Source organism: Odontesthes bonariensis, chromosome 3 (genome assembly GCF_027942865.1).
Source record: "Odontesthes bonariensis isolate fOdoBon6 chromosome 3, fOdoBon6.hap1, whole genome shotgun sequence".
Taxonomy (NCBI): Eukaryota; Metazoa; Chordata; class Actinopteri; order Atheriniformes; family Atherinopsidae; genus Odontesthes; species Odontesthes bonariensis.
The window spans coordinates 11,632,186-11,657,324 of NC_134508.1; the positions used below are offsets into that span (position 1 = coordinate 11,632,186).

Below are 25,139 nucleotides of genomic sequence, written 5' to 3' on the forward strand. Positions count from 1 at the left end.
TCCTTTGTGAGCTTCTCTTTATTTGCATAAGGAAAAGGTTGGTTGGTTTCTCTTCAAGTGTGGACTGAAATAAACTGTTACAATGCATGTATGAGATGCCACGCAAAAACTTGAAACAATACAGTCTTGGCAGCAATGCGTCTCAATGCGTGTGTGCTTTTTAGTTTTTGTCAAAAGGCAACACTCTTGCTGCTTTCACATTTTAATTTGAATGCAAACTGAGAGCTTTCTGACACTGATTAAAGACAGATTTTATAAGTAAAAAGAGGCCTGCAGCTGAGCTGCACGGTAACACTTGCACACTGCACAGCGGACATGTGAGGCAGCTCTGAGATGCCCTCTGTGCTGTTGGAAGAAAACTGTCCCGACAAGTTCTGTGTGGAGTGACATGAGATACCCCGAGGTAGAGATACAGCCCTTCACTTTACAAGCTTTCATTTTAAACCACATGCTGCAGGCAAAACGAGAAAAGATTTAAATTAAAAGTCAAGGTCTTTGGCCAAAAGACAACCATGTGCCTGTGCCTCCTGCAAATTCCAGTCAGTCCTTCAGTTTTCCTTCCAGGAAGCTTTGGATCTTTTGGAAATTTTCCTCTTGCTGACCCAGAGCTTCCAGCAAAAGGCCCATAGGTGACCTCTTCAGTCCGGCACCTTCTATCTTGTTTTCCAGTTTGTTCTTCATGTTCCGGAGGCGAAAGGACGCGTGTGCAAATATCACTGAAAAGCAGATGGAAAAGTGCACGCTAGTGTTTTTAAGTTTTTGGCAAAAACAGACCTATAAATAAAGTCAAACCATCTGAAAAACATGTTTCATTGATTTTGAATTCTTTCGTAATACTTCAAATGCGCGTATCATTACACGCATGAAAACACTACGTCGTGAAAGGTTTCAATCAGCTCATAAATTTGATAGAAATCTGGTTGTTTCTATGCCAAGTTTTATTTTACGGGAATATCTGTGTCACATGGGGACAACGTAATCAACTTACAAGCCAGAGGTAAAGTGATGGCCGACATGAATACCATGACACTCCCCAGCATAGAAATCAATATGTAGCTGGCCACCATGATGGCGATCACAAACGCCATGGGGTTCTGCCTCTTAAAGTTGTTGATCACAGTTCTGTTCTCTCCGGCCCATACTGAACCCAGGAAGACGGCCGACAGCACGGCCATGGCCGTAAACATCCCCATAGGGTTCAGGAACCTGCAGGGCGAACACAGAACAAGACATGGCACAAGAGTGAGTCTGAAACTGCTGTGATGGAGCTGGAGAACCTGCAAATTCTTGTGTAGTCACTGGCTCCATCTAGTGGTCAGATGGTATCTGTACATCGACAGGACGTTTTGATTAATGAGACTATGACAGAGACCTGTGCCGTTAGGTGGATTTCAGTTTGATTGAGTCCATCGATATAAAAAAGTAATTTACATCAAAGAAACTACTTTTCTTTTTAATTCTGTTTTGGCTGGACAGAATAGCTTCGTCACAGCTTTCAGCCTTGGCGTGACAACGGCAATGTCACCTGGCCAAGGCATTCCTCTCATCTTGTTTCTCAGTCTGCACATCCTCCACTTCTCTGCTTGCACCTTAGTCCCTCCCACCAGAAATGCGATCAGAATAGATGAGGCCGGACGCTAGGACGGAGGAGCTGGAGTAACAGGCGCATAATAAAGTGAGACATCCTTGCTTCAGCGCTGTCATCAGCCCCAACTGTAAGCACTTTTAAATCCAAGTTAAAAACATTTCTCTTTCGGTGTGCTTATGGTTGAATTTATATTTTTCTTTTTCCCCTCATCTTTGATTGCTTTTAACTGTGTTTTAATTTTTATTCTATTTTTTTATTCTCTTTAAATTGCTTCTTTTTATGCTGCTTTATGCTGTTCTTTTAAATGCCTTGTTTTTATGTAAAGCACATTGAGTTGCCTGTGGAATGAAATGCGCTATATAAATAAAGATGCCTTGCCTTATCATTTTTAACTGACATTTGACACAGTTGCATCATTTAACAATGGTTGTGTTGCAGCCTGAGACTTATTTGTGTCTGTCACAATGGCCCTCATTTATCAAGCCGTCGTAGAAAGCATCGTAGATATGAGCGGAGAACTCGTCGTACGCAGAAGCTCAAGTGAGATTTACAAAACATGCGTACCACACCAATCCCATCGTAAAACAGAGCGGCTGTTGATAAATCCGGCGGTTGAAATCCATCGTAATGATCCTAACCACGCCTTCTATAAAAGGGCCGCACCTCTAGATTTGCGACATGGATAGACAAAAGACGGCAAAGAAACGCTGTCAACGCTGTTGACAGCTGGGACGGCTGTCAACAGCGTTGGCGATGTAAATCGCAGACCGGACGAGTTATGTATTTTCCCCTACTGTGATGGTCAATAAAATGTGATAAACTCCAGATTAAATGAAATCTAAAATTGAACGATGTTTTACTTTTTCTCCAATAAGATCAGGAAGAAGTGGTCCGATATGAAATTGGCCACAAAAAAGGTCGCAGCTCTCGGACGCAGCATGTCACAAACAGGGGGGGGGGGCTCTGATCCAGGTTTGGATTTGAGTGCCTTGGAGGAGAGGGTGGCTGGCCTGATCGGAGCTACGTCTTTTTTCCTTGAATAACAGAATGTGCAGGCTGGTGGGATCTCTGGGTACGGGGTCCTCTGGATGTACATCTGGAAATGGCACTCCATTTTTTTGGGCAATGTATGGAGAACCCCGCATGCAATAATAATATTGCATACCTTTTCGGGCGTATATAGAAGGGTTCCCCCGCAGCCGAGAGACAGATCCACCTGCCCTTTAGGAGCCCTAACCTCTCCACAGTGCGCAGTGTTAAAGCGCCTCTCCTGTTCGGTGTGAGGGTGCGCGGTTGAATAATGAGCCATCACTCTTCCAATTACGGAGTTGTACTTGTTTAATTTATTTAATTTGCGTTTATGTTTATATTTATGTTGAAGTCAAATAAAACATGGGCCTTCTTTGAAGTGATAAGTCTGTAATTTTAACCAAGGGATTTGTTGCGACTCATAAGGCACGCACTAGTGACGCTGCTGTTTATGTATGCTATTGCAGTCACCGCAAGTCAAAATGGAAAAGTGCGTACACGGCCTCAGACCTGTCGTGGCGATTTCATCTTTCCTGCGCTCACGATGGATTTGATAAATGCCAACCTTTGCGCAGAAAAGAACGTACACACGACCTACGCACGTTTTTCGTCTTACGCAAGTTTGATAAATGAGGGCCAATGTCTATATTTATTTCCAATTTGATTTAAAATGTGGTATTAATGAGTCATGGCCCCCTTAGACATTCTGGATGCAGCATACATTGGTGCATCTGCGCTTATAGCTTATGTAGCCAGCCTCATCTCTCCTCCAGATACTTTTTATGAACTGTGACATCCTGCAAAAATATTTAACTGTGATCAATTTTTTTTTCTTACTGCAAAAGCTTTGTAATATTTGCAGTGATGGACATATTTGGTATGAGAACATTTCAGCCCATACATATGTTCTGATGATTTATTCAGTTGGACATTTTGAAATACACCAGGAAACAGCTCTGAGCAGTCAGGAAGTGGACAAAGAAGGTGAGGATGTCCTGCAGTACCAGTACCAGGATGTTAGCAAACATCGTGGGTTCTTACTGGTTTGCTTCCCATAGATGCCATCATATCAAACTTGTGAGTTTGGAGACGCTTTGAGCCCTTCTGAAGGAAGGAATCTTTGGTTTGGGCTGACTGCTGTCCTGCTGGAGGAGGCTGCTACTGTGGAGGGGTGCTGTTGCCATATAAGAATTTAACTGGTCCACAAGGTTAGCGACAAGTGTCAAAGTAGCGTCCATGTGAATGCCAGGGTGGAGATGCCAGCAGCACATTGCATAGCAACAAGATGAGCAGTGTTCCTTTGCCGGTCAATGGTACACAAATACTGCATTTCCACAAGACAATTCAGGATGTAAAAAAATGACATCCAGTGACTTCTAACTTCCCATCGGTGTAATTCCGAACTAAGTTTGTTGTTCACGTTTGGCCTGGAAAAGAAAAAAAGAAACTCAGCCACCGCTTCAAGACGTACACAGATATCTTGTTTGAGTTGTGAGATGGCGAGCACGTCCGACGACACATCTCTGATATTTGTGGACTAGCGACATACCTCCCTGAAAAGCAGGGCATCACACACAAATCAAATCTTTCATATTTAAACAAATCAGTGTGACAAGGAGGAATTATTCAGCTCATCTCTAAACTCACTCCATACTCATTCTGCCTGCAAAGTCTTTAATCATTTAGAAATGTTATTCTTCTGTTGTTTGAATTCAATCCTTTTATTTCCCTTTATTTGTTAATGCAAAAATAACCCCAGTATATTGATGTTGGGGTTGTAGTATAATCCAAAAGCTTCCTCAAACACTGTCAAGACAGTCTTTGAGATGCTCTGATTCAGAGTTTGAGCTGTAATCACATGGTTTCATTCAGAGAGGAACCAAAAAGTGTCAAAGTTCAGCTCTGCTGGTTAAGGGGTCACGAACTGGGACGGACTCACTGAAGAATTTTCTCTATATCTCACTATAATCAGAGGCAGCTGATAAAGCAGCTGTTTCATCACCACTGTGTTCTCTGCAACAGATGACTCAACAAAAGGCTTACCAGACTTTGATGACCCCGGCAACAACATGACCATCACCCAGCACAGGAGACTGACCATCACAGGACTCCTCTATTTTTAGTGCGCTGATCTTTTATTGGAACAAAGTGACAACGAAAGCCAAAATATCTCATACGGGAGATATTTAATCTCTGATCTGGTAGCCTTCCTTGTACGGTGTTACCAGTTTATAGACCAGCCCTTCAAGAAGATTTTATTTGCATGTTGACAGAACATTGTATTTCCTGCATGTAGTTCAGATTCAGGCACAGGGTGGCACAGTGAGAAAACAGACACATGACACTGCGCTGAAGCTTTTTAAAAGTAGGTTAAATCCTACTTTACAAAAACAATCAATTAAATAAGCACGAAAACATCTCAAAACGTGGATATTACACACCAAACAACTATAACATCACTTACCCGACAATGAGGGAAACAGCGATGGCCAACACCAGATAATTCGTCTGATAATAAAGAAGGTTGCTGACAACTCTGTTGTTCCATCTCGCCAAATCTTTCACATCCGGTCTAGCAAACCTCTCCGAACCGGGGTAGAAGTCGTCCCACGATCGGAGCGGCGTCAGCTCAACTTTAGCCATTTCCGTCCAGTCTCGTTCACTTTTTACTTTTGTTTGATAGCACACAAAACCAGCCGTGAAAACACCTGAAGCGTCAGCACATTAATCTCGCGAGAGCTTGGTAGCTAGGACGCTTTAAATCCCGCCTTGAGAACGTGACGAAATATCGCGCTATTGGTCAGCACGCGCACGGTTTTTACGACGCTTCTTGCAACGCTTCATGGGAGATGAGCAGAGATGACAGAACAATATTTTGAGAGGATAACTGGTTTGTATGGGCAAAATAACTGCCATTAGAGTTACAGGTACGTTTGCTGTGTTATCTTTGTTACACACACGTTGGCCTTTATGCTCGTTACAGACAGTTTGGAAGGTGCTCGTGGGAAGCTAAAACTCACAAGCACGACATCAATGACATGTGGCTAGCTAGCTCCTTAGTGCTGGATATATAACCAAATGTGCTTCGAAATGACTGCGTTTTTGTCCTGTGTGCAGATGTGGAGCAGACTATTGAGTCCTCGTGTGATAAGCAGAACAAGTTCTTGGAGGAGTTTCTTTACCATGCGGCTGAAGACCGACGAGTTCCAGTCTCTGTTTACTGATGGGCTGAATGGACTAGCAGGTGGGACAGAGGGAGGTACCGCGCTAACCCTCAGATCTGCCCTTCGTGTGGTTTTACTAAATAGATTTTTGCATATTTCAGTTAGTCCTGCCTATAAATCTGATGGTAGAAGTTTTCACTCTCGGACATATCCGAAGAAGATTCTAGGTTTAGGAAAGTTGCATTGCAGTTGTTAAACTACTACAGACTGATGCAGGGTAGCAGTGTAGGGTCTCTGAAGATTTTTGTCCTTTTTTTTTTTTTTGCTTTTGGTCCTAAAATATTCTCTTCCCCTCCAGACAACAGTGCTTCTAAAAACATCCCCGGCAGTTAAGAGTTATGGCACGAATATGGTGTTATGATACAGGCTTTCAGCTTTAATTAAAGTGTATTGAGAGTTAAGTTGGAGAGGTAAAGGGTTTAAGGCTGTCATAATGGAACATAATCCTTGTGTTGACTCTCCATGGCAAAATATTCCTCTTTTTAACCTATAAAACCTTCAGCGTTGTCATTCCAGCATGTTTTTGGGTTGTTGTCCGTCTGTACCGAGCACTGACCAAGCAGCTTTGATGCATTTTGCTGAATCTGAGCAGACGGGCAGCACGGTTACACATGCAGTCGACTCCAGCTACGGTTACAGCTCGATTTGGCCAGTTAATTGGACCACCGTCCTTGTTTTAGTGTCCACGCGCGGGAGGGGAGTTGAGTTATTGACATTCTGATGCTTCCAGCTGTCTCTGTGGGAGATCATTAATCGTGTAAGTTTAGCTGAAGTCACTGCACGGACGTTGTCTTTAAGTTACTTGAATGTTGTTGTTTTTTTGCCGGATGACGCTGTTATAAAATCAAGAGGATTTCATTGGAGCAGATTGACAGTGTGGAAATGCTTCAGAAGACTGTGAGTTGACACATAGTCTTATTGGGGTAGTAATTGGTCACAATTTTGCTGCATTTAGGTGTCTGACAATAGAAACCGAAAGATATGGGAATGTGAGCAGCTTCGTTTGGAATTCGGCTGTGTTGAAATGCACGATACATTCCCAGCCAGCAGTGATACACAACCGAAACTGGTAAACGACAACACATAAACACAGATTATCCTTGATTATTGTCATTTTCAAGACTGATAGCAGCAAGAATAAATAACTTTTTGAACCCATTTGGCAGAATATATCTGATTTTCTGATATCTGATTTTTTTTTTTGTCATTACGAGTGCCAAAGAACGGTTTGCTGTTGATAACAGTACCAGGATGTTTTTTTGTTTGTTTGTTTGTTTTTTGACACAATGTTTCAGTGGCAATAAAATTAATCCCTGCAGGACCTTGTTTAGAGTCAATAGCCGCATTCCCACTGTAGGAACCTTTGGCAGTTCCTATAACCTTTTCAGGAACGGGGCCGTTTTTTCCCGCATTCGCACATACAGGAACTCGGGACCACGACCCTCAGTTCCTATAACCATTTTAGCTCCTTCTCCTCAGCTGGGTCTGTTCTGGGTTCTATAGGAACACATCTGACGGAGGTGTTTGGTGGTTGGTAGCTCCGCCCCTTGTCATGTTGTCACGGCTGAAATGTTTACTCATACGACACGGACACAACCGGCGCGTGTTTAATAAGTTAAACTGACACGTGGTCTCCTTTGTCTGCGGCGCTCTGCTCTCCTTCTTTCATGAAACGAAGAAGTATGGCCTGCGCTCGATCCTGACTCTCTCTGTGAGCTCTTCCAGCCTCGATGTTAGACGCCCGATGTGATCGTCCATGATTAATATCACCATCATGCAGACCATGAATACGGTAGCCTCCCCGCTCTCCATATTAGCTTCTTTGTTGTGTTTTTGCTTCTCTCCTTACTTTTACCGGGTTTTGTTTTGTTGTTGAATGTGACGCTAAAGTAACACGTTGCTGTCGCAGACGGCTGCGTCCCATCAGTCTCCATCAGGTCCCGACTCATGTGCGAATGCAGACTGAAACAGTTCCCCTGGGGAAGGGCAGTTATAAGAACGGCGTTCTTAGAACTGCTCTGTCCGAATACGGTTATAGCTGCTTAAATAGGTCCGGTGGCATCACCCACCCCTCTAATCGACCCGTAAGCAAACTGGAGAGAATATATAGGTATTCGCCTGCTCCCACACAGAGGAGAAGCAGTAGTCTCCACATTATTTTAGAGGCGTTTGGCTCATTGTGTCTTAAATGAAGGAAAATGCCACATTATTTGCATGTTAAAGTTTAACAAAGTGCCTCCCTCTAATCTCAATGTGAATATGTTCTAATTAAAGCTGACACGACGCAGTTTAAGCCTTTTTCAACTGTAACTTGCATATCTTTTGGTAAACAGGTAAAAAAATGAAATAAAATTGCTTTTATGCAAACATTTCAGGGCTTGACTGTTCGCATGTTTTTGGCTTTTCCAGAGGTGTTTGAGAAACACCAGCACGAGCTGCGGATAGCCGGCGGCGCGGTGCGGGACCTGCTGTCTGGGAAGCGGCCTGAAGATGTGGACTTCGCCACCACAGCCACGCCGGAGGAGATGAAGCGCATGTTCCAGGCGGCTGGTATCAGGATGATCAACAATAAAGGAGAGAAGCACGGGACCATTACAGCACGAGTAAGAGACTGAGCTGTCTGAAGGCAGGGTGTAGCCATTCATGCTTCGAATGAGTGTTTGAAAAGCTGCTGCAAGTTTTACTGAAACAGCTACAAGGTATTTTATCTGGTGGCCTACTTTACTGTGATTTCTGACAATTTTGGACATCTCATTTTTTATTTTTTTTTGCACATGTCGCTTCATGTAATGACGCTGTGCTGTAGAGCCATAACAACAAAAGCGTCCATATACCAGTTTCTGATGGTTACCTGGGCCTCCATCACCTCATACTGTAACACCCCGTTGAGCCACAGCTCCACTTCATCGTCTGTTTACACAAACGTATCACTTCTGTCTTTAGGCTTCACCGCTGCTCAAACTACTGTTTTGCTTCTGAGGTTTTCACCAAAGGAGAATCAGCCCACTAGTCATGGTCAGAATGCTTGTCTCTGACAAGCAGTGGTATTACTTACTGTTGATGTATATGTTAGTGCCACCTACTGGCCTGGTGCGACTATTTCCGCATTTGTGGGAATTTTTTTCATTTAATTAAAAAAAATGTTTTAAACATAATTTATGGTGCTGAGTAGCCTGGGAATTCTCATGCTGCTTTGCGCTCGATTTCATTCTCACTGCAAAGTCAGCCTGGAAACCACCGCCCTTATTTTTGCCAGAGTTTGGGAACCAATCACAGAACGGGGGGGGCGGCGGCAGCAAGCCGATGACGACGTCCATGCGCTACACCGAAGCTTGTAGAGTGTTAATCCAACATGACAGCGGACACAACGTTACCGTTCAATGCAGCCTTAGAAAGTGTTTCGGAGTAGATTCACCCTAGGGTCATTTGAACCGTGACATCCAGCCAAGTAGCCCACCCGAAGTTTTTCCGATATTGGCTGAACATCAGCTGAGTTACTGAGTTATCCCGAATAGCTTAGTACAAGCGCTGACGGACCCTGGCAGTATCTCCAAAATTACCACACTAAAATCACATGCCATGACACCAAACTTCTACAGTTGTACAAATATGGTCTGTACTCACAAAACGATGCATTTGGAAGTTTGTACATAGTCCAGGAGTTTATTATTATCAACACAAGCCTGATAGCTTTTCTGCTGCTAAAGCTACGTCGACGTCACTTCTGGGAGCTGGGAGCTTCAAAGTAAGATGAGGGTTGATCTACTACTGTAGACAACAAAGCAAGGCTGCTCAATTTCTCCATTATTAAAATAAATTCACAACTCTACAACATAAAAATTCATAAAAAAAACATGTAGAATATAGCATATAGGCCTACTTTGTTGTCAATTTAAGTAGCTTAGAGCGCAAGTTTACTTTTATTTTCCATTTTTTTTCTTCTTCCTCGTCGAATTTCTGTCGTCATCTGGTATAAGTGATACAATTGGCTCTGAATCGCGCGCAAAGCAGCATGGGAAGAACCTGACGTCATTTAATAGACATTCGTAGCGCCCAATAAACGGCTCTAGGCATTCGTAAACCACGCCTCAAATACGAGAAAATGCACACCTAGTTCCCAGACCACCATCTCATCGAGATTGTGGACGCGTCAGCCAGGCTAGGTGCTGAGTATGTGTGGTCATACTGTATGATCTGTGGATGTAGATTGTTAAAGTTAATCATATGTACAGAGAAAACGGCCGACAGTTTAACTGGGTGAAAGACAAATATCCAACAAGATGGGCGAGCATCATCTGTCTGATCAAATTTAAATAAAAAAAGTAGTTCTTAAATTTAGATTTAAGACTTTTGTTGTGGCTTCACTAACATCAGTCCAGCCTGATGTTGGTTCCAATAAGATGTCTGTAAAAAAAATAGTTTTAAAATTTAATAAATGTTTACATGTAATCACAGTTCTGCACAAAAACCAGTCCCTGTTAGCGAAAACCAAGTTTAATGATGTCAACTAAAGTTGAATCAAAATGGATACGCTTGCTCACACAAATTAGAATATTTAAAAATGAAAGACTTTTGCTGTGGCCACTTGTTTACTTTCAAAGAAGGGGAGAAACTCTTCATCCTCTTTGACACGGCTGAGAATATTTAACGCATCGGAGGTCTTTTCATCTCGTCTTCTCTTCCTTCCAGTGGCTCAAAAGTTAATCTCGACTCGCCACCTTGAAAGATGTCTCAGTTTCTGAAATGCACTTAAAGTTAGGAGGCTTGAGAAGGACAGGTGTGTCCTCAGCAGAATTCATTTTAGCACAAGAGACAAACAAATGTTACACAAAGGTTTTTAAGAAAAAAAAAAGAGAACTTTTTCATGAGTTTTGTTAAACTTCATCAAAGCAAAGATCAGAACAATAAGCTGCAGTCTGTAATAAAACAGTCGGGCAGGCAGATGATGGACCTGCACCCGTGCCGTGTTCGTCTGAAATCCGGCTCGGAGGAAAGAGTTCCGTTTTGTTAAATGGCTCCTGCTCTGACGTCTCTCTCCTCGTTTCTCTTTCTCCTGTCGGAGGCTTGGCACAATGAGAGGAACTGAGACTGTACACGCTGAGAAACGAGAGGGGAGGCTTGGTGGATTAAAATCTCAGGGTCACCGGTAGTTGGATCATTGCCGATAGAGCTGCTGTGTTTTATTCGCTGCCATGTTTGACAACTGCTTCAATCTTCCCGCTTGGCTCCCTGCCGCCTCGCAGAGCTGGTATTTTCAGAGAAATTCCGCAGCATGATAAGGTTTGAGGTAGATTCCCAATGTACAGAGCAGCATGTTTCAGTGTGTTCTGGGTATGTACCACGGGGGCTGACTTTCCTGTGCATCGAGTCACTTTTTTAAGAATGTATCTGTTGGTCATCTGTCATAGCTACACAATGATAACTTTGAGGTGACCACGCTGAGAGTGGACGTTCAGACAGATGGACGGCACGCAGAGGTGGAATTCACCACTGACTGGCAGAAAGACGCTGAGCGGCGAGACCTCACCATTAACTCCATGTTTTTGGGTAACTTCTCCTTTGTGCTCCACTCAGTCTGATTGTGAACAGTGTTGAGGATTGATTATTTGTCTATCTGGGTCCCTTTTTATTATTTCTGTGAAGTTATTTACTTCAGAACTTATAACTCTCTCCCCTAACAGGGCTTGATGGCACGTTATACGACTATTTTAAGGGATATGAAGACCTGCAGAACCGTAAAGTGCGGTTTGTTGGCTCCGCTGAACAGAGGATACAAGAGGACTACCTGAGAATACTGCGATACTTCAGGTCAGTTGCCTCACTCATTCACACTTCAGATCTCAAAAGGAGTCTGTTGGTGCAATTTAAAAATGAATCCCTTTTGTTGATTTAAAGTTAGTGCTGTGACCTCAGCTCTGTCATTTCATCCCAGGTTTTACGGCCGGGTGGCTTTAAGGCCCGACGACCAGGAGCCTGAGACACTGGCTGCCATCAGAGGAAACGGCCGTGGGCTGGCAGCCATATCAGGAGAGAGAATTTGGGTGGAACTAAAGAAGATGGTGGTTGGTAACCACGCTGCCCATCTGTTGGAGCTGATCTATAATCTGGACCTGGCCCAGTACATAGGTGACAGAAAGGGTCAGGGGTGTGGTTTGAACAGACTTTTAGACGTTTGTGTTGCAGTTGACCGTGCAGTGGACGCAAGTCGGCACGGGCACCCCCGATCTCTGCAGCTATGCAGCCACATCTGCAACATACTGATGTAGTGTGTATTCTCACACACCCATTTTCACTTTATATTATATTGTTTATCTATCACTCTTATTGCCAAAAACTTTGGTGATATTCATCTCCTACATGTTATTTTATGCATTTGCACTGTGACTTGATACATTGTTTCTCTTGTGGGATCAATTAAGTATTTATTTTAATAAGAAGATGTTTTATTTGTTTCACTTCACTTTTCAGTGGTCATAATGTTGTGGCTCGTCGGTGTATAAGTCTTCTCTCCTCCTCTCTCTGGTCTCTTTCTTTCCTCTTCCACTCAGTGTTTTGTCCAAATCGACAGTCTATAGAGTTCTTGAACTAGTTGCAACAGCATCTAAAACAGACCACCTAATTATGTGTTGTTGTTGTTTTTTTTTAAGGGGATCATAAAACATTTTTAAAAACTATGTAAAAAAAAAAAAAAAAATAGTTCTTCACATTTTGCACTTGTTGCCCAGCATAGCAAAAATGCGATCACTTTTTGGAGCATATTTTTCTTTTTGTGTTTAGGTACTGGCAGACGGATCAGTAGTGTCAATGAGTTTTTGAGAACCCAACAGTTTAGATTCGTCTCTAAATGAGGAAAGCTTCAGTTTTCATTCCTGAGATGAATTGAGCTCAGTGGCCGCTGTCAAACATTTGACAGCTTCATCAGAAGATTGACGACTTCTGACCATTTAACTGATTAAAAACAAAAGAGTCTTTTGTTTCCAGTGTGTCCATGTGAGTTCTGCTCACCTCTTGTCTCCACTCCACCTCAGGTTTACCTCCAGATGGCAATGTTGAAGAGATGAAGCGAGTGTGGCAGAACGCCAAAGACCACTCTCCCAAGCCCATGACCATCCTGGCGGCTCTTTTCCACTGCGCAGAGGAGGTGGAAAAGATGGACATCCGACTGAAGGTGTCCCGAGAAGAGAAGACTCTGGCTCTGTTTCTGGTCAAACAGAGACGGGAGCTCTGCAAGAGCCAAGAAGAGCCAGACAGCCTCAAACCTTTCACGGACTTCATTATCGATGTGAGTTTCTGCCATTAAAATATGTGTATATATATATATATACAGTATATGTGTGTGTATATATTTTTAAAAGATATTTCATGATTTTTTTTTTTTGTTTGTTTAAAAAAAAAAAAAAAAAAAAGACAGGAAAGATTACTCATGAAGACCTGCCAGAAGAATGCAGGCACTGACTCAGTTTTGCACACATCTTGTGCAAGTGAATGCAGCCAATTGTAGCTAATTTTCTGAATGGACCGGTAATCATGAGGAATCACAATTTTAAACCACGTTTTCAGTCCTAAAGCTTGCTATGAATTGAAGTTGAATAGTCTTTGATTAGTCAATTAATTTATTAACAAATTAAAAAAAAAAAAAAAAATTCTTTTTAAAAAGACTACTGTTTGGCATGAATCATAATTCAATGTCATGTTCACCTGAAGTGTGATCTATTTAAATTTAAGACCCATTGTAGATTTACTTTTTTTTTTCTTCTTTTAAATTAATCCCTGATCGGTAAAAACTTTGAAATCACAGAGGGTGTGCAATCTTTTTCATGACCGCATGCTGCATCTCCTCAGAGCCGGGAGCTGGACTCTCAGAGTAAAGTGTGCGAGCTGCTGAAGTATCAGGGCGAGGAGAAGCTGCTGTCAGAGCTCTGCAGATGGGCCATGCCTCGCTTCCCCATCAGCGGTCATGATTTAAGGAAGATGGGCATCACCTCAGGGAAGGAGATCGGCGCCATCCTACAAAAGCTCCGTGATGTCTGGAAGAAGAGTCGCTACCAGATGGACAAAGATGAACTCCTCAGTCACGTAAAGCCTTAGATTAGCAGGAAAGTCATTCTACGCTGACTCGACCAGTTGTTCCCACCTGCAACTTTTTGTTTTTAGTTCTTATTCTTTTGGAAGGAGAAAATAATGATTGATTTTGGAAAAATGGTTTGAAGTAACATGGTACAGTCCATGTGTTCCTGTGTGATTGACAGTAATAAACTGAACACTTGATACTGTGCCGTCACTGCTCCCAGATACTCAGTGGCACAATGAAATATTGTAAAGAAAGGACACTCCAGAAGTGGGACTTTCGTACTCACAGACTCGGCTTTCATTACCGTTAGGCCACGTTTGTTCATTTTCATTTAAATCTAAATGATCCCGCTTGTGTCAGTATCACGGCTGCCAGCATGTAAAATGAGTGGAACTTCCCTTGTAAAACAGCTGATCCTCCATCAAGCTCATACCATTGAAATCCTTACATTTTTTGTGTGTCATCAGAAGGGAGATAAAACATGAAGCAAGGAGTTGGTTATGTTCGGTGAAATAAATCGTCTAATATGCCAAATAAGTTATTTTCATGTTTATTAAATACCAGAAAGCAGAAGTATGTGTTTGTTGTAGGTTTTTCCTCATATGCAGTGATAATTCAATGCGATTTGTACAGTTCTTTAAGTTGTATAAAATCTAGTTTTATTCAAAAGAATCTGGTGATTTGTGCTTTGTGAAAGACAAAGATGTGTTTCTGTGTCTCCTGCTCTGAGTAATAAATGTGTTCTGAGCTGGAGGGATGTTGCTCCTCCCTTCTGAGGAGCATATAAAGCTCTCTGCTTCCGTCAAGTAACCCTTCATTTTGCATTGGGAGAAGCTCAACAATTGTTGCTTATTGGAAAATAATCTTTTGACCCCTTTGATCCGATTTTTTTTCCCCCCCCTAACATTTGAAGTTAGGACTGTCGAATGCATTCTCTACAATCCACCTGGGGTTGTTATGTAAAGGTTGTTCAGATTGACTGCGCTGTATCTGAGGTGACAACATGGCTTGGTTCGGAGAGAACATTAGTAACATCAGTTTGGAGAGTGCCGCGTCCGGCGATGAGCCCCGGGACTCGCGCTTGGCTCAGGTGGAAATAGCTCTTCTATCCGTCATCTTCGTCGCGGCAGGGTCCCTGAACTTCGGGCTCCTGTTGGTGTTGTGCAAACAGAGGAAGCAGTTCTCCAGAATGCGCGTCTTCGTCTTCCACCTGTGCGTCGCTGATCTGGTGGTCACATTTTTCCAAGTTTGCCCCCAGCTCATATGGGACATCACTGACCGATTCATCGGTCCGGATATATTGTGCCGCGCAGTGAAGTACCTGCAGGTGGTCGGGATGTTTGCCTCCACATACATGATCGTAGTGATGACCATAGATCGCTATCAAGCCGTCTGCAACCCCATTGTGACTTTCCAGAGAAGAAGAGCGCGCTGGAACTGCGCAGTGTGCGCCGCCTGGTGCGTCTCGCTGGTCGGCAGCCTCCCGCAGGTCTTCATCTTCTCTCGGATGGAGGTCGCTCCCGGTGTGTACGACTGTTGGGCGCAGTTCATAAAGCCATGGGGACTGAGGGCGTACGTGACCTGGACGACTGTGGTGATATTCGTCCTGCCGATTCTAACCGTGATCGGGTGCCAGGTGCGCATTTGCCGCGCCTTGCACATCAGTTTCCACACGAAGACGCACCACTTCGGACAGGCGGTCGGTAAGCCGCTGTCCTCCAGGACCAGCAGCGTGGCAGGAGTGTCCAAGGCTAGGGTGAAGACGGTGAAGATGACCGTGGTCATCGTACTCGCCTACATCATTTGCTGGACTCCTTTCTTCACCGTGCAGCTCTGGTCTGTCTGGGACGTCGAGGCGCCCGTTGAAAGTAAGATACCGCTGAAGTGAACTCACAGCAATCTGAGTAAAGTAGTGCCATGAGGGGAGGGCAATCCTACTGTACCGTCTGTCCACAGCTGGCATTTGATAAACTCAGTCACCACGAGGCAAAGACTGAAACGGAGAGAGATGGATTTTCTTTGTGACAATTGAGCTACTTTTGATTTATCCAATTTGGGGTTCTGGAATTAATTAGGCTACCTGTAAGGTTTTTAAAGTCCGGTAACCCCTTCAACGTCAATGGTTTATGATCAGAAAATTGTGCCCTCTTTATTAAAATGCAATGAAATGCGCAGAAATCTTTGCATACATGAAGCCTGCAGAGGTTGCTGCTCTTCCCACAATAGTTGAGTTTAAAGGGATAGTTCGCCTCTTTAGACATTAAGCTGTATGACATCCCATATTAGCAATATCATTTATGAACATCTTCTTACCCCCTGCTGCGTCCTGTGAGCCGAGTTCCAGCCTCGTTTTGGCGTTGGCGAAGGTAGTCCGGCTAGTTTGCCAGGGTCCCAAAAATAAAGCGTCTTGCTTCTCAAAACAATATGCGTTCAAAAGAGTAATACATTTGCATCACAAAATCGTCCCTCCAGAAAAAGTCAGACCTCACATCTCTTGGCGCTATTTTTGCCTCCCTTCAAATCAATGCGTTCAGCTACCTGCCGACAGCCGCACCTGTTATGGTGTTTACTGCTCAGTCTGCACTTCGGTCTGCACAGTTCACACAGCCCGTAGTGATATGAAGGTACAGAGAAAATAGCACCAAGCGATTGTGAGGTCTGACTTTTTCTGGAGGGATTTTGTGATGCAAATGTATTACTCTTTTGAGCACATATTGTTTAGAGAAGCAAGACGCTTTATTTTCGGGACCCCAGCCAACTAGCCGGACTACCTTCGTCAACACCAAAACGAGGCTGGAACTCTGCTCACAGGACGCAGCAGGGGGTAAGAAAATGTTCATAAATGATGTTGCTGATATGGGATGTCATACAGCTTCATGTCAAAAGAGGCGAACTATCCCTTTAACTGATGCCATATGAAAACAACGCAACTGGACCATGTCTGTGAGAATAAATTGTAAGTCACCCATCTCCCCTTTTCCAGCTGCAACCTTCACCATCCTGATGCTGCTTGCCAGTCTGAACAGCTGCGTGAACCCCTGCATCTATCTGATGTTCAGCGGGAATCTTCCCCGGAGACTGGTGACCCTGATGTGTGTGACTGAAGCTGATCGGAAGGAGTCTCTGCAGGAAGAGGCCACGATGGTCAGCTCCCTGCACATCAGCCTCAAAGGCCTGTCAGACTACAGATAAAAGCTCTAATGACTGGCTTTTCTTTTTTTTCTTTAAACCTCATGCCTGCCAGTTGAACAGGTGAATGTCCAAATTATTTAAAAAAATCCTTTCATGTAAAACATACAGTATCAATAATTTAGAGTGAGGAGCTCCTGTTTGAACCCAATTACTCATTCAAACTAAATGGGTAGCTTTGGGTAACCTTTGAGTGTTATATTATAATGATACAGTAAGAATGATGTAAAATCACTGCATCTTAACATATTTTTGAGACGGTAATGATTTCTTTGAATGTGTTTTGAAAACCAAGTTCGGTCCTTATGCTGAACGTCCACTTTAACTGTGACCAAAGTATACAGTATATGTATACTGTATACTAAGAAAGAAAAGAAGACGGACAATTTATGTGACAGTTAAAGGTTTCCACACTTAGGGATTTATAGTGTCATAAGGATGAATCCTGGTGACTTTGGAGAACCAACTGAATTTCTACAATACAAGTCACTGTTAAAAGTATCTACGAGTATGATTTCAAATGAGGTGGAAGACTCTGTACAGTTTTAGATTTTCAGATACCGCGTACTTGAGGTACATTATAGGAATGGTTACATGAGAAATATCTTATACAGCAAACAAGTGATGAAACTGAGTAACGAACCACTCATAAAATAGGTGAAAAAGTGGTGAAGAAAAGCACTCTGGAAATGGTTTGAGGTATGAACGGTGCTATGAAATCTTCTCTGCATCTTACAGCAATATGAGCATCAATGTCTATCTATCATAAAGCTGGAGCATTTTAATGGAAGTTTATTTGTAACATACCATTATTTTCAATATAATGTTTTTGAACTGTAAAAATTTGAGGTCGTATTCCATCCTCTGAGAAAATACCAGGGAAATGCCCCTTTGAGCTGCTGTAAATTATATTCTTGAATAAAGTCTAATTCGTGAGCCACTGCTAATGAGATCAGTAAGAGTTGTAATAATAAGAATCTTGTACTTGTCATTAAACAGAACCATCTGCATTAATATAAATCGTTACATTTCATTGTTTTTTTTTTGTTTGCAGTCGATTGTGTGGTTTGATTAAGATTTATCTGTTTCCAGATATCTTGTCTGCATCGTGTTTAAGGAGTTTCACCAGTGTAAACATTTTCCTATAAATTTTCATTCCACTTGCTTTGGACTAGAATCTTCATGCTACATGTGCCAATACAGATGATCATATGATCATGGCAAATTTGTTAATTGTGAAAAAGGTCAACGGGTTTGGTATTTATGTTGAAATTTGTATCTTGAAATATGCTCAATGCCTTGAGGCAGTCATTGATTAATGTTTCAGCAAGTTTACATGCAGATTGCTGTTTTTAAAACCAAGTTCTGTCCTTATGCTGAAATTCCACTTTAACCCTGACTAAAGTATACGGTATATGTATGTATAAGAAAGAAAAAAAGATGGACACATTTATGTGACAGTTAGATTTCCACACTTAGGGATTTAAAGTGCCATAAGGATGGATCCTGGTGACTTTGGAGATGCAGCTGAATTTCTTTATCATCAACAAAACCCCAAATAAGATAACTGCTGTTACTGAAATAGAACTTGAAATGTCTACCTCTTTGAGAAATACTAAAAAAAATAAAATTATATCCATATGACCAGGGCATTTACTTGACAAATATAAACATGCACTTGCAGCTTTCTAGTATTATGATTGTTTTAGTCACTAAATGCGTAGCTATCTGTTGCTAACAACATTAGGATGTAAGAAAAAGTGTTATAAATCATAAAAGTGTGAACTCCAGGCACTACAGGTGTGAACTAAGCGAGACGATGCAAAAAGCTGTTCCCTATAATGTGAACACAAATACATGTTTTTGTGCTTTTAAAAGACTTCAGTAAGGAGGTTGTTGGATAAATTGTCATGAATTGTCTTCTCCACCTGAGCCGTTATCGTATCAGGTTTTCATTTGTCTCGTTGGTTTATATGTGCAAAACTATTGATATCTCTATCAGCGTCTGTGTGACAAAGTGGGTGAGACAATTTGTCTCAAGTATTAATACCATCTTTAATTCACCATACTTGTTTGTTTTCAATCATTTTACTATCAGTAATCATCATCATTCTACAGATACAGACTATCCCGGGTTTGTTTGTGTTTTGTATTATGTTAGGTTATATTTCATAGTTCAACATCTTTGGTTTAAATAAACTCTGACAAGTATTGTTAAATTCAGTTATAATGTATTGAATTATATTTCCTTAGAATAAGTTAAATTAACATTTAAGTGTGCTACTCACCATACCCACCATGTGCTCAGACACAAAGGGAGGAAGCGCTGCAATATTTCTGCTTTTATACTCTGGGGAACATGATTGGGGGAGGTCATAGGACTAGTCCACATCAGGAAGGTGAGACACATTAGGTTTAGATATTATTTAGGTTTATTTGGTATTTAATTTATGTATGGTTAACATGTAGATGAAAAGGTAAAACAGGTAAGAGTGTTTTTACTGTAATTCCTATGATTGGTGATGTGTGATACAGTGAAATGGTGAAGTTAGAAGCCAGTGGAGTCACCTCCTCTGTTGGTACAACCAAGGAGGCAGTGCCCAGTGAGCTGAGGCTATTTAAGCAGTGGCCTATCGTGGCGACCGGGTGTAGCAATTTACACTTGATTTAATTTCTTTTTTTTGTTTAGTTCAAAGTTGAGTTTTATTTAGTTCAACTAAGTTAACTGTTTAGTTATATTTTTTGTTCTATATATCTATTTTTTGCAACACATGAAGCAGAAGGCACATGTAAACAAACACCCTGTGGTGATTTTTCTTTGGACAAACTGCCGTGAATCTGCCTCCTACTTATGTCGCTCTGGTCAGCTTCCCAACAGTCTGTTGAGTTTGTAGTGCTTAATAGAATATGTAAACATGTCAAAGAGTAACTTTACAACCGGACAAAATATGCCTTAGAGTTGCAGTACCTGAACAAAACGAACATAATGGGTCTCCATTTACCCAGAGTTGTAAGTTCTGGGGAGTTGGCAATACATCATATGTTGCCCCTATCAAAAATCTAGTACTCCTTTACTCCATACTCCACTGAGTTGCGTCTCCACCTCACAGTCATGTTCGTTCCAGTGTCAGTTGCCATGTTGCCTGCCTGTGAGTCATCTTTTGCCCCTGCTCTCGCTGACTCTAGGGGTATTCTCTTTAATCTATGTGTAGCTTATGCTGGTTGTCACAAAGCTGCTAGGCCACGCTACTGCTACCATGGATTGCTAGCCCATGACAGCACCTTTGGGGTCTTTGCCTCATGTCAGCTGTTTTTCCAATCTGTCACATGGTCTTTCCCTGAGAAATATCTTATACAGCAAACAAGTGATGAAACTGAGTAACAAACAGCTCATAAAATAGGTGAAAAAGTGGTGAAGAAAAGCACTCTGGAAATGGTTTGAGGTATGAACGGTGCTATGAAATCTTCTCTGCATCTTACAGCAATATGAGCATCAATGTCTATCTATCATAAAGCTGGAGCATTTTAATGGAAGTTTATTTGTAACATACCATTATTTTCAATATAATGTTTTTGAACTGTAAAAATTTGAGGTCGTATTCCATCCTCTGAGAAAATACCAGGGAAATGCCCCTTTGAGCTGCTGTAAATTATATTCTTGAATAAAGTCTAATTCGTGAGCCACTGCTAATGAGATCAGTAAGAGTTGTAATAATAAGAATCTAGTACTTGTCATTAAACAGATCCATCTGCCTTAATATAAATCGCTACATTTCATTGTTTTTTTTTTTGTTTGCAGTCGATTGTGTGGTTTGATTAAGATTTATCTGTTTTCAGATATCTTGTCTGCATCGTGTTTAAGGAGTTTCACCAGTGTAAAAATTTTCCTGTAAATTTTCATTCCACTTGCTTTGGACTAGAATCTTCATGCTACATGTGCCAATACAGATGATCATATGATCATGGAAAATTTGTTAATTGTGAAAAAGGTCCATGGGTTTGGTATTTATGTTTAAATTTGTATCTTGAAATATGCTCAATGCCTTGAGGCAGTCATTGATTAATGTTTCAGCAAGTTTACATTTCCGCTCTAAACCCTGAAGGAATGGTGGTCTTTAAGGTGTTGCCAAATAAAGTGGTGTAATGTCTTGAAATGCTTTTTGGACTTAGCTATACTTATTTTCTCTTGTTGAAAATGACCACAAACACACAGATTGCTGTTTTTCTTCAGGCATTTGCTTTTCTGCGGAAGTCCATGAAATACTCTGTTTTGTGTTTGTTTGGTTTGATGCTGATATGCACACGTTTACTTAATAGGAACATATTTTCTGAGTATATTGTGCGCATACTGTTTCGTAACTACTGCTTTTCTGAGCTGTCTTGTCTGGTTTTGAATCGTTTTCATGGTTAGATAAAAAACCTGACGGCAGCTTCAACTTTCGTTTGGTATAAGGGAGGCTGTAATGTGACGCAGAGAAACACACATTTCTCTATATAGTTATAAAACATATCCAACATATCATTTTAAGAGCCGAGTGGATCATTACAAAAGCCTGGTGTGCAGCAGATTTCTTAGAAATTAGATGAATCTTTGGATGTTTTGATGAAAGGGACTGCAGGTTATTTGCTATCTGGAAGAACTGAATAATATTTGTGTGCGATTGCTCTGCAAAATCATCATTAGCGATAGTCACAAGACAATTTCGCCTCCATCCCTTCAGCAAGCTTCGCAGCTGCTGTGTATTTTTTGCTTTTACCTACGTAAAAGTTTTGGTAGCCCACTGGGACTCCTCTCTGACCTTGATCACTAACAGAATGACCAGCAGACACTCCTGTGGCATGTTGATCTGCTTGACAGTCAGTGAGGTGAAGAAAGTGCAACTGAGTGGTCAAAACAGCATCCATAAATAAACACACACGTCATAGAGTCAGTGCTTCATTATCAGAGAGAAAAGCATGACTGTAGAACGTGGTAAGAAACACATGTTAGCCTGCTTGAAACCAGGGAAGTGGCCTCTTTTCACAGCAGGATGCGGTGACATGTTCTTATGTTTGCCAGTGTTTATGGTGGAGAATGTAATTTGCACTTATACAGGAATATGTTTCAAACAGACATGCACAACGTTCACTTTTAAAATATAAAATAAACAAGAACAAGAGATGATGGGGGTGGAGAGGCGCCCAAGTGCTGTCCGCTTTGACTGACTGTAATTCTGTAATAAAATGGTTTTATGTTTTTTCTCTCTTATACTGCTTGGGACTGATGATTGGACACTGAGATGTAGGTGCCATTGCATCTGCTGGAATCATTTGTGCTTTTCAAAAGACAAAAACTGGCTTGTCATTCATGACTGATGGCCTCATGGCACTATATACTGTGTTTTTTCCAATCAATGTTGAAGTTAATCTCTCAGTCCATGCTTGGACCATTTATTACTTTTACTGATGAGATTCAGAACAACAAGCTGGACTAAGCTATCTGATGTCAATTTTTATCGTCAGAAAGACAAACTTATTTAATGTTGTTCGCTGTTTTTTTAGAGTAATCAGTCAGTTGACTTTTTTCCCCCTTTGTTTTTAATTGTTATCATCCTTTTCAGTATTGGCGCTGATCACTGCGTGAGCGCTCTGAGCAGGTTAACTGGCAGCTGCGTCGGTTGATAGCGTAGTGTTGCTGCTGTGGAAACAAACAATAAAGAGCTACACATCTGACAGTGCTGCTTTTGTCAATTAAATTTCCATGAAACCAATGTTACGGATCAAAATGTGTTCACACACAGGATTGGGAATTGAAACTCAGTTCCAAGTAGGAATTAATCAGGAAACACCAAGTATTATCCACAGAAAAACAAACCCCACAAAAAACAAGAGTCAAAATGATTAGTTCCTGAGTTTACCCAACAGATCAGACAGAAAGACTAGAATCCCCCCACTGGATACCCCTCAGTCAGGATCTGTGTACATGAATATGTTTTGGATCAACATAAACAGCTATGCCATTATCTAATGACCTATGGGAGGTCCCTATTACTACAAAAACTGACATTTTGAGTTTGAATGCTCATAACAGTGGTGCAGGTATAGCACCGTCACCTCACAGCAAGAGGGTTCCTGGTTCAAATCCAAGCTGGGGCCTTTCTGAGTGGAGTTTGCATGTTCTCCCCACATATGGTTCTCTCCAGGTGCTTAAGCTTCCTCCCACTGCCCAAAAACATGCATATCAGGTTAATTGAGGAGTCTAAATCATCCCTAGGAGTGAGTGTGGGTGTACATGGCTGTTTGTCTTGTTTGTCTCTATGTAGCCCTGTGATGGACTGGTGACCATCCAGGGTGTACCCTGCCTCTCACCCAATGACAGCTGGGATGCACTCCAGCCTAGCATTTGTTTGCTTTCAGTATGATTTAGAAAATGAGTAAAGCGGAAACAAACATTATGATAGTTTACAAATGAAAATTGAAATAACACTGGCTCTATGATTTAAGTAAACTTGATTTTTTAAAGTAAAAAGACTTTTGAAAATAGATAGCTTTTTTAACATTTACAGCATACAAAGCTGAACATTTGGACAGACTATATAAATCTGTTTTGACTGATAATTCTTGTGAGGACAGGTCTGTTTTCTCCTGAAAACTACAAAAAACTTTGAAAAGATGATCATGTTGGATAATTTATGTGCACAGTCTTGGTTTAATTAAAATGAAACAGGTCTGTGAATTAATTATGACTGCTGGTCCCAAGGACAGACCCCTGGACACATTTTTGCAAAAATTGAGAGATGCGTCCATTAGTCACAGGAACCAGTAGGCCTTGATGAGGGCTGTAGTCGCTCTGGGGAAATTTCTTTTAAAGGGGTTCAGAGGAGAATAATCTGGATGTTGCAGTATGGGTATTTATTTACTTTTATTTCCTTTTTCATGAAAATTAATATTTTTATTCAAAACTTTCCTGTATCAACGGATATAATAAGGATTCCACTGTATGTGCCGCTACATATTTGTAAAAATAAAAGTTTTGTTTTTTGTTTCTTATTGTTGCCATATGCAGCATCAATAAGCTGTTACCATAAGTTGAGTTTTGGACACAAACTGCTTTGTTGTCAGCTGTATAGAGCAGGATCCATCTTTATGCCAACCTTTAGACTCAGAGAATGGAAGAGGCCAATGAATAGACTATGTTGTTGAGGGCAGTGTCCCAGCATTGGTTGGCACTTCGCAACCTTAGCAACTTCAAAGCATGACTTGTGACGAGCTTGTGCCTAAGAGGGGGATTGGTACCAACTGACGATGGCCAAACAGCAGACAAGAGAAATGTAAGTATGAGAAATAATTTGTCAATGTGAGTCTTTGGCCATTACTGCAACATTTCTGTAACAGTATTATATTGTATTACTCTGAGAGTAGCAGAGTGAGAGGACCCTATTGCAGGTTCACAGATGGGGAGACGGGCAGTTGATGTAAATAATAAAACTTTATTTTGAACCCGAGGACAAAACAAACTCAAAGTATTGAGGCACGTAATCCAAAAATGAAAGGGACAACAAAGGGGAAAAAAACCACACTATCTAGTGACAAAAACCACATGGGGGATCTAGCAAGGAACAAAGGAATCCTGTTGGTATGAGTACTGAGAAGAATAATGATAGGCAGATGTGGTAGCTAGCAAAATAATTCCAGGTTAGTAGAGAAAGCACAGAGCAAGACTAACACAGAAAAACAAGGATACGGCCTCTGGGAGTAAAACACAAGATGAAAACAGAAGCAAAAACTATAAAACCAAGATAAACTTTATAAAATTAACACAGAAACCAAGGATCATTAAATTATACACCTTACCAAAAGGTAATAGTACAATAACATACTTTGCATATTCAGAAAAAAAATGTATAGTGGCTTTAAACACAGAGTGACAGGGGTAGCTGCAATAGACTGTTCTTCAAAAAGCCACAAAGGAGGGTGTACGATAGTACAGGTACAAGCAGCACTTTCAACAAGGTACATTTGTGTGATGAAAGATCCAGACAAAGACGCAATTAGGAGA

At 41.5% G+C, this 25,139-nt stretch overlaps 3 protein-coding genes across 3 annotated transcripts; 2 read left to right on the plus strand and 1 right to left on the minus strand.

Annotated features, from left to right (window-relative positions):
• arl6ip5a (ADP-ribosylation factor-like 6 interacting protein 5a) lies at window positions 1–5,346 on the minus strand. Its single transcript, XM_075460275.1, has 3 exons — window positions 5,082–5,346; window positions 989–1,206; window positions 1–716 (listed from the first exon to the last, which is right to left on the minus strand). The coding sequence occupies exons 1-3, from the start codon at window positions 5,258–5,260 to the stop codon at window positions 541–543; spliced, it is 573 nt and encodes a 190-aa protein (XP_075316390.1). The 5' UTR covers window positions 5,261–5,346; the 3' UTR covers window positions 1–540.
• A 90-nt stretch (window positions 5,347–5,436) lies between these two features.
• trnt1 (tRNA nucleotidyl transferase, CCA-adding, 1) lies at window positions 5,437–14,573 on the plus strand. Its single transcript, XM_075460276.1, has 8 exons — window positions 5,437–5,544; window positions 5,735–5,861; window positions 8,251–8,444; window positions 11,250–11,388; window positions 11,523–11,649; window positions 11,774–11,967; window positions 12,870–13,123; window positions 13,684–14,573. Exons 2-8 carry the CDS (start codon window positions 5,735–5,737, stop codon window positions 13,927–13,929), a joined length of 1,281 nt encoding a protein of 426 aa, XP_075316391.1. The 5' UTR covers window positions 5,437–5,544; the 3' UTR covers window positions 13,930–14,573.
• A 342-nt stretch (window positions 14,574–14,915) lies between these two features.
• On the plus strand, window positions 14,916–18,047 carry avpr2b.1 (arginine vasopressin receptor 2b, tandem duplicate, 1). Its single transcript, XM_075462014.1, has 2 exons — window positions 14,916–15,780; window positions 16,896–18,047. Exons 1-2 carry the CDS (start codon window positions 14,916–14,918, stop codon window positions 17,102–17,104), a joined length of 1,074 nt encoding a protein of 357 aa, XP_075318129.1. The 3' UTR covers window positions 17,105–18,047.
• The last annotated feature ends 7,092 nt before the right edge of the window (window positions 18,048–25,139 follow it).

Bases quoted from the DNA above. Each gene is read 5' to 3' on its own strand.
- arl6ip5a (XM_075460275.1), bottom strand. From the start codon at position 5,260: ATGGCTAAAGTTGAGCTGACGCCGCTCCGATCGTGGGACGACTTCTAC. The intron at 1,207-5,081 runs GTAAGTGATGTT...TTCGCCCTGCAG, and splicing joins GCTGTTTCCCTCATTGTCGG to GTTCCTGAACCCTATGGGGA. The intron at 717-988 runs GTAAGTTGATTA...TCTGCTTTTCAG, and splicing joins CATCACTTTACCTCTGGCTT to TGATATTTGCACACGCGTCC.
- trnt1 (XM_075460276.1), top strand. From the start codon at position 5,735: ATGTGGAGCAGACTATTGAGTCCTCGTGTGATAAGCAGAACAAGTTCT. The intron at 5,862-8,250 runs GTGGGACAGAGG...TGGCTTTTCCAG, and splicing joins TGGGCTGAATGGACTAGCAG to AGGTGTTTGAGAAACACCAG. The intron at 8,445-11,249 runs GTAAGAGACTGA...CATCTGTCATAG, and splicing joins ACGGGACCATTACAGCACGA to CTACACAATGATAACTTTGA.
- avpr2b.1 (XM_075462014.1), top strand. From the start codon at position 14,916: ATGGCTTGGTTCGGAGAGAACATTAGTAACATCAGTTTGGAGAGTGCC. The intron at 15,781-16,895 runs GTAAGATACCGC...CCCCTTTTCCAG, and splicing joins CGTCGAGGCGCCCGTTGAAA to CTGCAACCTTCACCATCCTG.